This window comes from Choloepus didactylus, chromosome 4, assembly GCF_015220235.1.
Source record: "Choloepus didactylus isolate mChoDid1 chromosome 4, mChoDid1.pri, whole genome shotgun sequence".
NCBI lineage: Eukaryota > Metazoa > Chordata > Mammalia > Pilosa > Megalonychidae > Choloepus > Choloepus didactylus.
The window spans coordinates 171,859,092-171,872,568 of NC_051310.1; the positions used below are offsets into that span (position 1 = coordinate 171,859,092).

A 13,477-nucleotide genomic window follows, 5' to 3' on the forward strand; every position below is an offset into this window, starting at 1 on the left:
GAAATGTGGAACTTAAAATCAGGAGGGTACCATTAGAAGCTGCATACTTTCTATAATTTTAAGGGCCACAATTTTACCCCTGAATTACCTTTCTGGGAACACACAATTATTTGATCTCAAAAACAGAATCGTTTTGGACAGGAAAATCTAAAACCTAAAAATTAGAGCTAAATCATTAATTTAGTATAATAGACCTTGACAGTGATTAAATAGTCCTCTTAAGATTAATATAAGGAAAAAAATGTGACCAACATTTTACTAACTGATCTAGAAGGGAGGCTAAGTGTACTAAGCACAGAGCAATAAAAACAGAATTTTATCCTTAAATGACACATGTAAGGGTTATCTTCCAAAGATTTCTGTTCCTTTTACAATTGTGGAATGTCATTAAAATGAGGTAAGAAATAAGTATTAGGAGAGAATAAATGCAAAGTTACAAATTATAGAATGATATAAAGTGGCATTACCAATAATTTACCCTGCGCCTTTCACTTTACAACTGAGGAAACTGAGACCCAAATAGGTAAAGTGACTTCTCCAAGATTTTACAAAGACTAAGTCATAAAACTAAACTAGAGGCAAGTGTCTGGACTCCTGGTAGCACTTCTCAGTCTTTTAACACAGTAACTGAAATGACAGCGCAGGTGGATGTTATCAGACAATTAAGTAAAACAATGAGCAATAAGCCCTCAACCCTGGAAGGTGAATGCAGAGCACACAAAATTAATCAACCTTCCTCACCCAGTATGAACATTTTCCTTAAAAAGATGCATCTTTGGAAAATATCTTTGTGCCTTCACTCTTGCTAGGCTTTGAGGATTGGTATCTATTTAATGAAAGGTGGTTCTCTTTAACACACATACACCATGAAAGCAGGTAAAAACAATCTCCACATAGTTTCTGTCTCTAGTTTGCCCTCACTTCCAATCCATTCTCCACTCTGCTGACTCCTTGGTGTTTCTAAAATGCACACCTGGATTATGTTCAAAAATATTCAATGACTTTCCATCTCATACAAGATAAAATCTACCTGTCTTGGTCTGGCATTCAAAGGACTTCAAAATGTTTAGCCACACCACCACTCCAGTTTTACTCCCAGCACTCTCCTCACCCTTTATGCTCCTGCAATCAAACTAGGTATCATTATCTCGATATGATATGCTTTCTCATCACCTCTGGGCCTTTGCCCATGCTGTTTCCTCCACCTAGAATGACTAATAAAACCCTGCTCCTGTTTCTCATTCAAGAGTGAGCTCAACTATCCCCTTTTCTTCCCCTGCCAGACATAGCAACTTCTTCCCCTGAGATCCCACTGCATCTTGCACAAACCTTACACTACTGCACTCATCGCATTGAACTGTAATTGTCTATTTACATTCCTGCCTCCCCATACCCATTGTCTTTGAGGTCACAGACATATATTTTTCTCCACACCTAGCACTTTGCCTGATGTAAGCACTCAGTGAATGTTTACTGATTGAATAAATGAATGAAAATAAACTACCCTATTTTTTTAATCACAAAATCTTTAAGTCTTTGGGTGATATCTCCTAGTTCTTCTGTATAATGTTTCACCTGGGTGCACATTGATAACAGTATTTGTTACCAACCTCTGTTTGGTTTCTATAGACCATTTTCTCTAAGTACAATTTTTTAAGCACCCTCTCGGTAGAGTGAGTTGACTTTGGCATGAGGTTGGTGGTGAAATACCAACTCCTATCTACATGTTAATGAAGAGGAGAATTCTTGGGTAAACAGTGGGTTGCATTGTTCCAGACTTGGTAAAGAGTTTATATTTGGATATAAAGAAGAAATAGTATCAGCATCTCCATGCCAAGTGAGTGTTTGTAAAAAGAACTTTCAGCTTTAAACAAATGGAATTTAGATTTGAGACTGCCGGTTATTTGAGGTTCCAATTGTCTCTCTCCAGCCTTCCCCATCTCACTGAGTAAATAATGCCTAGGTGCAAAATTCTAGGTGGCTTGTTCACCCTGAAACCAAACTTGGTACATAAACACACATTTTCCACTTGAAGCAATAACCTCATACTCATTGATGAAAGGTTTCACATTCAAAATTGAAAACAATTTATCTGCATTGTCTTCCCTTAACATGTGGATAACCTTGAGCCAGGCCCCCAAATCAGTGAAGAGAGGCTACAGTAGCTGTTGGGCCAACATATGACACAGGCCATCTCAACTCTGAAGTTGAGCATCATAGACATTGGTCCTGTGGAACAGATTCCCCCTTGGTCATCAGATCAACTTCCACAGAGAAGCTTTTTGTGGCATTGTCATTAATAATAGCCCCTGATTTTGTTTTTGTTTTTTCTAATTCTTTTCTGGTATATGAGGCCACACTAGCCAGTTCCCATCCCACCCTATCCCACACCTCCCAACAGAAATTTGTGATCTTGTGCTCCCTCACCACTTCAGAAGACAGCTTCCCTTTAGAATCGTAAAGGCCTTGAATGGTGGGTATGCTATAGAAAGTTTAAGTCTGGAATGTAGAAAGAAATTAAGGATTTCCCAAGTTATTGATTCTTAGGATCCATTTTGAGCTTTGGGTTTTTTGTTTGTTTGTTTGTTTTAAACATTAAGGAATCATCTCAGACAGTTTTTATTCACAATAGGCAGGGGAATTTCAGTAAAAGACTCCTCTGTTGTTTTCAGTCATTTTAAGTCATACCCACCAGAATTTTAATAATTTGTTTGGTCACATAAAAAGAAGAGAAGTACTAACAATAGTCATTATCTTTACATTTTGCACATCAGAGAAAGGATTATAACAAGGGAAATAGTGAAAGTGTTTTACAAATTCATTCATTCAGAAAATAATTATTTAGAAGGTACCATGCAAGGTACTAATTAACATCAGAAACAGAGGGGGTGGGGTGCAGAGTGGAGATTATGGTTGTTTACAACTCAAAATTAAAGAATGTAAAGTATGACTACCTATGAATTTATAAAAGCTTGGAATTTCTTTCTGTCCACTCCCTATCCATTCTCTTGAAAGAAAAGTTACCTGGTAGGAAGAGTTAGTCACGATGGGAAATGTACTTCAGCATAAATTTCAACTTTATACTTATTAAGCAAGAAGGAAATAGAAATGTCTCCAAGTTGGGTGGGGCCATTTGAATGTTCTCCATAAACTTATAAAAAGACATAGGCTTCAGTTTTCTTAAGGGTTTGGAAATGAATCCATTATATTAAAATGACTCTTAGTAGCGAAAGCAAGTAATGATTTGCATTATTAGCTAATAAAATGGGAGGTTAGGCATATTTGTACAATAAGGTCTTTTTTTATTCACTTTTATAGAGATTCTCTTCCATCCCTGCTTAAATGAACTTGGAAGATTGTTCGCCATTCAGTATTGTTTAAATTACAAGGCAAAAATCTGTCATCTGGTTTTTAAATAGTTTTTCCCCTTGGTAATATAGATGACTAATGTCCATCTCCATTCTTTAAGAATACACTAATGTAATGATAGTATAATTTGGAGGAAAAATTTAAATTAGTTTTTTTTATACCTCACATCTCTCCTGGCATATTAGAAATACAATATTCTTCTAAAAAATACTTTGCTAATCTTCCTGAACACCCATATTTCAGTGAATTGTACTTTTCTGTTCAAAAAAGGGCTCTGAGGCCTCTCACACAATCAAATTCCCTGAAGAAGACTTCATTGAGGAAGTCAGTCTACTTCTTATGGCACCTACTGCTAAAAGTTACAGCTTTGCCTTCAGCGATGATAGTTTATTCTAGAGCTAAAAACCACTTCCAAGGTAAGAGTATGAGAAAATTATCAACAAAGGGAACCCAGGATGTCTTCTTTTCACCCTGATGATTCTTGTATATTACATTCCTAGATTTTTACATCGTTAAGAAAAGAACACTAATATTTGAGAGAGAGATAGTTTTCTTTTTCAGTGTTCCTATATGCTAAATACCTGTTTGTTTCAATTTGAGGTAGGAGAAAAATACTTTTATGTAATTTCAATTTCATAGATCTCAAAAGTTACATGCCTAAAATCTTACTGACTTAGCAATGGTTTCTCTATTAAAGCAAGGGTTAAAACCAGAAGATTTCATTAAAAGCTCTCGGTTACTTTTCCAACTACTATCTGATAAAGGACACTCTTCTTGATTTTGCTCCCTATTAGTAATGAGAATTACTTGTATTACTTCTATTAGTGGCTGTTTTCAAAACAGGGACTATCAAGTAATATATCTGCAACTTAATTCCCAAGGAAACTACTTGAAAGCTTCTGTATCTAAGTCACTTCTTGTTATTCCCCTTCCTGCCCTTCGAATTGTATATGCTTAACTATCTCCAGGAGGAATTCCTCCAGAGAGATTTACACCACATCTGAGGTGGCGGGGTTTAGAAATGGAGACAATGATGGATCCACCTACGACCACTAAAGTTTTTCTGGCACCTTCTAGATGCTACTGCAAGATTACATGAGGGCTTCACTCCCCTCCTTGTCTGCTGGCAGCTAAATGGGAATATTGGACAGCTGCCAGAAAGGTAGGTAGCCAACCTGTTCGCCCTTGATTATGCCTGCCAGCTTTTTATGAACAGCAGTATGGGTCAAGTAAGTGAAATCACAAACTGAGGAGAGTATTCTGAGAATGCAAAGGCAGTTAATGTCCTTCCAAGCCTCAGATGGCTGGCAACCCTTGGCAGAATAATCTATGATTTGTGACACCTGACCCTTCCACTGTGGCTGTTATCTATGTATTCACTAGAAACATATTTACAGGATCTATCAGCAAAGATGCCTTGTTTGTAATTACCCAATTGTCATAGTCACACCAGGATTTTGATACAGCGCCTTTTCACAACTGAAAACCTGCGCTAAACTACACACAGGATTGGCTCAAAGCAGGGATCCTCAATCAAAAGATCAAGATTTCTCCTGGTAGGTCTGAGAGAGATTACCACAGCCATGCCCCACCCCTATCCAATCACAAGAAAGAAGCTCTCTCATTTATTCCCTTGAACCTTTAAGAATTCTTAATAAAGAATAATCAGCTATAAGAAATATGGAAAGTGGGCCTGTTTAAAATAGAGTCCATCTGGTAAAATACCGGAAGAGCTCACCACTTGTGAGTATTGCTCTACATTTACCTAGTACTTAGAATCAGCAAAGTACTTTCTCCTCACTTAAAAGTTTTTGGTTACAAAGGCAGACGGTTTCGTGACAACTTTCCTTCATTCTTATGGAATCAAAAATAAGAAGTTTTTTAAAATCCTCCCTGAGACAAGTGAAAAATGAGAGCGCTACCGTTAAAAAGTTATTTGGGTAATTGTAAATGTATCGTCGCCTCTCTCCAAAAAAAAAAATGATATTGAACTCCTCCGCGTGAGAAAATTCCTCTTGTTTACATCCTACGTTGACTTTCACGTTATTATTAACTGCTAAAGGTGAAGCCGTAATTTAGGGAACCGAATCAAACCCACCACGAGCAAAAAATTCATCATGATTCAAAATGAAACAAACGATAGTCCAAAGTCATTGTCATGCCTCCCAAATGAGACTTTCCGAGGAAATGAGAGTGACCAAGTCGCACCAGATAAATAAATGAAGGTGATAAAATCGCCACAGATCAAGAAACACTACTAGGGAAAGCCGAGGTGACAGCAACGGCAGGCGACCCTGCGGAACGGCTTCGGCGCAACGTGCCCTGAGCACTGCTGAGATCCTGACCACCTGGCAGAAAGCGCGGCCAGAGGCCTGAGCTTTAGGCCGCTGGGTCCTGGCAATTAGAGACTAGGGGCCAGCCCCGGGGCCTGGAAGATTTGGGGACCAGGCTCCTAAGGTTGAACGCCCTCCGCGAGGCACTGGTGGAGAGGGAGGAAAAACCCGCGGACTCTGCGCGCTCAGTACAGCCCACGTCGAGGCCGCAATAGGGCTCTGAGGGTAGTTCCGCTAGCGCGGGGCTGGAGGGGCACCTTCCCGGGACCCACGCGGCGGTCCCGCCGACCACGCACGGAGGGACACGCGCGCCTCGGAGCCCAAGGGCGGGGGCGCTCAGCGGATGGGGGCCCGTGACCCGAGAAGTTAGAAGCTTCTACTCCGCGGCAGGAAGAAAGACGCCAGACGGACGCCACTGCCATGAGCCCACGAAGGAACCGGCCCACGGCACTGGAGGAGGGGGGAAGCTCCGTGATGGAAGGGGACGTAGACTCTCTGGCGGGATCTTTGGGGGACACCCGGAGGTTGGACTCCCCTTGCAGCTGGGAGCCATCTCCATGCAGTTCTTCCCCAGCGACCCGAAGTCAACCCTGCGAAGATGTTCCGGATATTAGAGAGCAAAGGGGGGAGAAAGACGAGTTATTTAAATGGGAGAGGGGAGAGGAGAGAAGACCACAAGAAAAGAAATTCCCATCACCACAAAAAAAAAGGTTGCTAACAATTCCTGAGGTTTTATGCCTGGAGATTTCACTTTAAAAGCTGGAAAAAAAATTATTCCACGCTTTTAATTGAAGTAAACAAAGTGCAACAAATCCTAACTCAAATATGATTGCGGTGAGATTAGGGTCTAATTGCTTAGGGTTCAGGTAGAATCTGCGGGCTAAATCCTACAGGGCCAATCTAAATTTCACAATCATTCTGTCAAAAGGAGAGCGATGAGAGCCCACACGCTTCCTAACAAGTCATTTTTAACAGTTACAAGCTTTGCACAAAGACCACACAGGGCGTCTAAGAGATGCAAATCTAATCCCTGGTCATTCTGCAGGCCTTCAACAAAGATGTGCTAAACCCTAATAGAAAAGAAATCAGTTCTCTGTCACCAGCCCCTGGTAAAATCTATTAGAGAATGGACAGAGCCGCATCTACAGCAGTTGCTGCAAAGGTTAAGGACAAGTACAAATAAGAGAGACCCAGTTTTGTTTTCCGTGTGAAATATCGGGAGAAGCTAACCCCAAATGAGTGACGGGATTCGATTCGTGGCTTTGCATTCATTTGAATGCTAGAAAAAAGTAAACGCACACACTAAGACTTTTGAAGACTCCGTTTCTGAATTTAGGAGAGATGAGACAAATTCTCCCCAAAGATGGAAACCTGTGCCTCCGAAAACATCGAAGAATATTAACCGGGAAGGGAGGGCGAGAGTTCGGGTCGCCGAGGGAGGACTCTGACGCGGCCTCCCGCTTCGGGTTCCCGACACCGGCCTCGAGTCCCGCAGCCCCGGCCGGCGTCGGGAAGCTGCCCCACTGACTTCGCGCCGCGGCGCCTCGTCCTTCCTTGGAAAAGCCCCGACGACCGAGCCGCCGCCGAGCGGGGACTGGGGTGCGAGCCGCCTCCCGTCCCTGGTGCCCAGCGGAGGGCGCCGACGGCAGGAAAGTATCGGCGGCCGCCCTCACGCCCAGAGGAGCCAGCAAGCGCTCGGGCACCGGGTCTCTCTCCCGGACCTCACCAGCCAGGCCCGGTCTGCGGCGGGAACCCGACTGTGCCTCACCCGCCCGGGGCGTCTCAATTGTGCACCTCTGCGGTCACCAACCAAATGAGATCCTCACTAACACAGTGTCATGCTTGGGTATTAAAAGGGTTAATGTGCTGCAGCTAAAATATATCAGTGTGGAGGACCCTTATAGGAAGGGGCCCAGTCTCCAGGCCCCTAGGAGAAGCTCCCAAGAGGGGTCGGTGAGGTTTTTGCAGGGTCATAGATAGCTGGGGGGCGAAGACGGGGCAGGGAGAGGCTCCGGTCTCCTCCACGCGGGGCAGAGTCCCCCGCGGCGGGGCGAGTCTGGGCCTCCCCTGGTACTGCAGGGTGACTGTGAGCGCCCAGCGGAACTGGGCCGGCCCCGACTGGGGACTGGAAGTGAGGGTGGCGGGGAGGGGGAGAAGCGACCGGATCCCGAAGGGAGCGGGAGGGGCAGCCGCCACCTAGCCCACGGCGCGCTTGGGGGACACTGCCCGACCCGGGCGCAGGAAAGGACTCGCCCCTTCGGGACCGGCTTTCCATCCTGCGAAACGGTTCAGTACCCAAAGGTGAAGGCCGCGGGGCGGGCTAGGCTCCGAATCGCTGCGAAATTACGCGGTCATTTTCCTAGGTTGCTAGGGTACCCTCCAGGTCGCGCTTGTAGGGACGAAAGGGGGCGCTGCTCAACGGACAGGATAGGAAGACTGAGAAGCTCTCCTTTTCCTAAAGGGTTTCTCCCAACTGCAGAGAAAAAGGGAGGGTCACGTGTGCAAATGAAGTTTGGTCTGTTTCCCCGGAAGTTTCCAGAAATCACTGTTTCCTCTCCCCGTTGCTGCGCCCCTCCCCCCAGGTACTCAAGCATTTGTTCCTCCTCTGGGTATAGAGCGGGGAGTTGGCCGGCCTAGGGGTATAGGCTGGGGTTTGGGAGGCGAATTTCAGTCCTTGGCCCCTCTTTTCCGTGGCTCTTTAGTTTAGTCCTGCTAACCGGTCCCCATTCTTAAAGCCTGGAGGGAGGGAAGACCGTGGTTGCTAGATCTGCCCCTCAGCTCAGGGACAGACCACCGTACATACTTATGTTTCCTCCTCATTCCACTCTATGGTTGCCCATGCCACGTGTGGTGGGGCTGTACTCCTTCCTTCCCATCTTCGGATATTAATTGGATTTCTCCAGACTGCTGCTTCTCTTTGCTGCTATCATATTTTCTTGGTAGTTCTCTGTAATGCTGACCTTGGCTATTCCCTGGTAGTCTTACTTCGCCCTCCTCCTCCCCAACTGGCCTCCCATTCGGGCCTTTAAGAGCTTTCATTCTTTAGGCCTTATCCCGTCCATTTTATCTGTTTTTCCTTTCAGTTCTGACATTAGGGAAATGATAGTGAATTGCCTATAAAGTAAGACTGCAGCTATGAAGCTGGAATTGGAGAAAAAGCAAGTACAACATAGGCATTGAAATGAATAAAAGGGTAACAGGGAAGGGTGAGGAAAACAAATGAAAAGTAGATACTGAAGTCACAGCAGGCTGTAAATACAACAGTAAGATGCTCCTGCAAGTGATCTTAGGGTTCTAATGAAGGCTTTGCATGTCTGCCTTGGGAGGTGGGGGGTGGGGGCAGGTTCGCTGAGGATAGTGGGTTGAGGTTTCTTCTCCCTGACCCATGTTGCACCTAAACACCTGGACCTGCAATCCTGAACATGTGTGTCCTGGGTCCCCAGGTTGGTTCAGGAAGATGTGAAAGGATTAGCACAGATCAACCACCGCTCCCCAAAATGCCCACCACTCTGTTCTGACTGTATGGCCACTATATCTCTGGGGCTGCCAGGTGGCAGAAACTTCCAACCCTGGGAGCCTGCTCTGGTTCTCTGCTGCTCCGGAGGCAAATTCCTGTGCATCTCCCTCTGTCCATCCAGCCAAGCATAGGCTGGGGCATTAATCCTCAGTAGAGCTCACTCTCCTTACTCACAGGAGATTTTGTTCTATTGGTCTCAACTGTGAGTGGTGACACCCCCACACCCTTTGGTGGAATTAGTGCCACTGGACCACTCTTGCTGATCCACAGAATGGGTTCTAGAGAGGAAAATGTTCAGAATTTAGAGCTTGGGATGGAAGGAGTAGGCGTAGGGAGGAAGGATGTCTTTAAATCCCTATGGTCCCTATAATTTGGCTCCTGTTAATTTTAGGATGAGGTTTGCAGAAAAGTGAACAAGCAGGGTCAGGAGCTGTGCAGAACCCGCACCCCCCCCCCCAACACACACACATGCACTCCATCTATTGGTTCTCCTTTCTTCCCAAAGGCGAAAATACTTTGCAAGAAGTCTAAAAACAGGTCGCCTACCTAAGAGGTACCAATAGGATAACTTAATAAACTATCCCTTTTTGAAATAAAAAGGAATCCACATTAAGCATAAACTTTTATTAGATTTACTTTGAGCCTACTAAAAAGTTCATTAGATGTTAGTATCTGGGCAGAGGAAGAAACTCGCCTTTTCCTTAGGGAAACTCATCAGGGAAACAGCAGCAGTTCACTTTGTTTGATTTTGTTGTTCAAAGAAAGATCATCCTTTACCGTCTTTGAAAAAAAAAAAAAACACAAAACTTCAAGTTAACGTTTGAATCATCATTGTGACCCAGTGAAATCTTTATTCCGCACTCCAGGGTTCTTGGTGTGAGCTCCAGAAGAAATTGGGGCCCCAGCCAGCAAATAGCGCAGAGCCGAGGTTGTTCTCGGCGCGGGCGGGGAACTGATTGGAGCGTCACCCGCTGGGGTTGGGGAGGTGAGAGCCGGAGCCGTGAGAGTGGCGGAGAAGGAGCGTAAGGCTGCTGGCGGGGGCGCAGTGATGGGGTGCGGGGAAGCCGCGGGCTGCGGAGGGGCGGTAGCGAGGCGGTGGGCTGAGGCCGAGGGCAGCTGCTTCTCTTGGCTCTGGAAACCAAAACTTTCCAAGATGAGAGACCATAAAATCTGTCGAGATTTCAAGTGCCTTTACTTCTAGCAGAGATCCCCTACAACCAATTCGGAGCTGCGGGCCCGCAAGGCCCCCAGATTCTTGGCGCCGCAGCGCGGCCACAGAGCCGCCCCGGAGCTTTCGTTGCGTCGCGTCTCGGCGCGCCTCCCTCTTCTCCCCCTCCCCCGAGCCCCGCGGCACCGGGTCAGGGCTTCGCGGTACCAGCTCTCTAATTTTAGCCCTGGGCATCCTCTTCTAGTGGCCCTTCCTTGAAAAACAAGTTCACATTTGCCATCAAATCCTTTACCTAGTGTTCTCTTTATTAAATGACTGTTAACCGCCCCGCAGAGAAGCACAATCTACATGGTTTCTCTGTCACCTTTCTCGCCGTTTTTTTGTTTTGTTTTGTTTTTGTTGTTTTTTTTTTTTAACCAGCCATAGAGTCTCACTGTGGATCCAAAGCTCTTCTTTTCTAAGCAGTTAGGTTATATATTCAATAGGAATATTCGATTAAAAACACATCGGAATTAAAGACTGATGCACACGATCTGAGACTGGAAGAAAATATTTAGTGCTTGCCTACAGATTCTGTCACCCATCATCTGCTCGGAATGCGCTGGGTGTCTTTCAGCGTGTCCGGCTCTTATGATTGCAAATGGCCCTGTTTTCAAATGGAAATAAGACTTGCAAACTGATTATGTGTATTGAATCGGAATCACTCACTAGATCCTCTTGTTTAAAATGTATTGAAAAAAGGTTGATGGCTGCAGACCTCTGTAACCAGCTCCCCCTCTTCTCAGGGAGGTCGATCTATTTTGCAACTTTTTGCCATTTGAGCACGTTTCGGCTAGATAATTACGTTTCCATTGTGTTACCAGCCCAACGCTCAGACATGGTACACATACCACCTCCCAGCCGTCTCCCCAGGCCTCCCCACTAGCATCAGCCCTCAAACACTACACACATCACACGTTGCACCCACCCTTCCCCAATTACTTTGAGCCAAAGACTTACTCCAAGCAACACAACTGAGCTGCACACAAACGCCAGCAGAACCCAACTCGCTTTCACCAGATGCAGTTCTTCCTTTTCCTTCCCCCTCCCCCCTTCTTTTCGTCCTTTCTCTTCCCTTTTCTTCTCCTTTCTTTCCAGCGAACAGGATCACATACACACAAACTCCCAGCTTCCGCATATATACATTACAGAATTAAGGATTTAGCCATGTTCAGAATTTCCAAGAATTAATTCTGTGTCTGTGCCATTGTAATGATTAGAAAACAGTTCATACAGAAAGGTTAATATCAACTCTTGGGAATGCATGAAGGAGCTTGTTTTCTTCAATAATTCTCAAACGTTTTCTCTTTACTCCTATCCAGAGCTAGATTATGACTGTGGGTGGGTTGGCTGTTTGTTAAATGATATTTCCAGAAGTTCCCGGGTTTGATTTCAGTATGAAGCCAAAGCACTTGGACATGTAGGGAGATATTTGAGTTGTAGGTTTGATACATTGCAGCACTTCCAAGGTTTACTGCACCTCAGGAGTCCTGCAAGGGAGCGGGAATCGACATTTCAGCTAATACTGCAGGTTGGTGGGTAGTAATGAATTAGCTACAACTTCAGTCTGTCCTGATTGGAGGCGGAGTTGTATGCTTTGTGTGCGCCTGTGGCGCGAGAGCTGCAATTTTTTCCTTAAGCGGACTCAGAAGGGAAGGAAGAAGCCTAATTGCCCACCTCCACCCCCACCCCTCCTTCCCACCGAAGACTCGCAGACCTCTAGGCACCGTCGAGTGGCCAAGCGGGGAAGAGAGATTTAATCCTCTAGGACTTCAGTCTCCTCTGAAAAAGCAAGCCTACACTGAAAGTCTGTTTAGAAAACTGGTGCTCTGGGGGTGGGAGTGAGGGTCTGCGAGGACCCTAACTGCGGGGCCAGCTCTAACACAGACGTAGCCAGACTCGTTAAACCATCGATCCGATCTCCTGGGTTAGGGCAAAGCGAGCAGCTCAGAGGAACCAACTCTCGGTCCTCTTCGCGTCATTACGGTAATTCCCAGGTTTACATCTGCGCGCGCGCGCGCACTCTGCAGTGTATGTGCGAGAGAGATCAGGTAAATCAGTAGCGCACAGGCCAAATAAGCCCTTGTTTTCCTAGAGTTTTAGACATCTTGAAGCAGCAGCATTGGGAGGGAGGATGCGAGGCAAGGTGGAACCAGTACCCTTCTGGGTGATTTTCCGTAGAATGGCTCCGGGGCACTGCGACTGGGGGAAGGGTATCCAAGAACACTTTTCATGGTCTGACATCTCTGATTTTGTAGAAATGACATTACCAACACTCTTCGAAAACGCTAGAAATGCAATTTTTAACATTTTGTCAAGGGTTTGTTGTTATCGACAGTGTTTTCCAACAAGACAGATTTCCCAAATGTATGAAATGGGAGGAGAGTAAGAAAAGTTTGCTCTTGTCTTGTCGTGCTACACTGAAACCTGCCGTCTTATTTCCACTACCCCGTGAAGGCCGAGATAGCAGGAATGTTTGCTACAAATGAGGAGCAGAAACATTTCCATGTGGCTTTGTTGTTGTTGTTGTTGTTTGCTTGGCAGCAGTGTTTATACTAACAATTTCTATTGCTGGATGATGTTGGTATGGCAAATGACAATTTTTGTTATAGATTGCCTCAAGAAATCACATCCACAGCTATGTGTCTCAGGCACTAAGCTCAATTTGTTTAAGAATAATTTTAATATTTCCCAAACATAATTTCTTTTCCAAAATTCCACATGGCAAAAAATCAAATATTCCAATTTAAAGTAAGCCAAACAAAATTTTGTTTATTTGATTTTTAAGGGAAACTCAGTTTGATGTAACATCTTAGTTGAGGTAATAAATGCATTCAACTTTCTTACATCTAACAGGTTCTGTAAGTTCCCCTACTTATGAAAACTTTTCTTTTTAAATATTTTATAAAAATAGATTTTCAAGATAGCTAAGCTAAATACATACTGTGTATGAGATACTTATATGAATATACTTCTATGCATATACAAGAATATGTTTTCAACCAGTTATACCTACATACAGAGTAAACAGAATCAGATGTGAATTTTATG

General features: G+C 44.7%; 1 protein-coding gene across 3 annotated transcripts in view; it reads right to left on the minus strand.

Moving 5' to 3' along the window:
* The window catches only part of LOC119532427 (classical arabinogalactan protein 7-like), a 58,657-nt gene that overhangs the window by 41,961 nt on the left and 3,219 nt on the right, over positions 1-13,477 (minus strand). For 2 of the 3 annotated variants that reach the window (XM_037834846.1, XM_037834845.1), the window contains exon 2: positions 9,868-10,350. The exons of the other annotated variant lie outside the window; for it this stretch is intronic. In XM_037834846.1, the coding sequence (XP_037690774.1) occupies positions 10,048-10,350 (303 nt within the window). In that variant the 3' untranslated portion in view covers positions 9,868-10,047. Of the gene's footprint in view, positions 1-9,867; positions 10,351-13,477 lie in introns of those variants that run through there. 3 annotated transcript variants of the gene reach the window in all.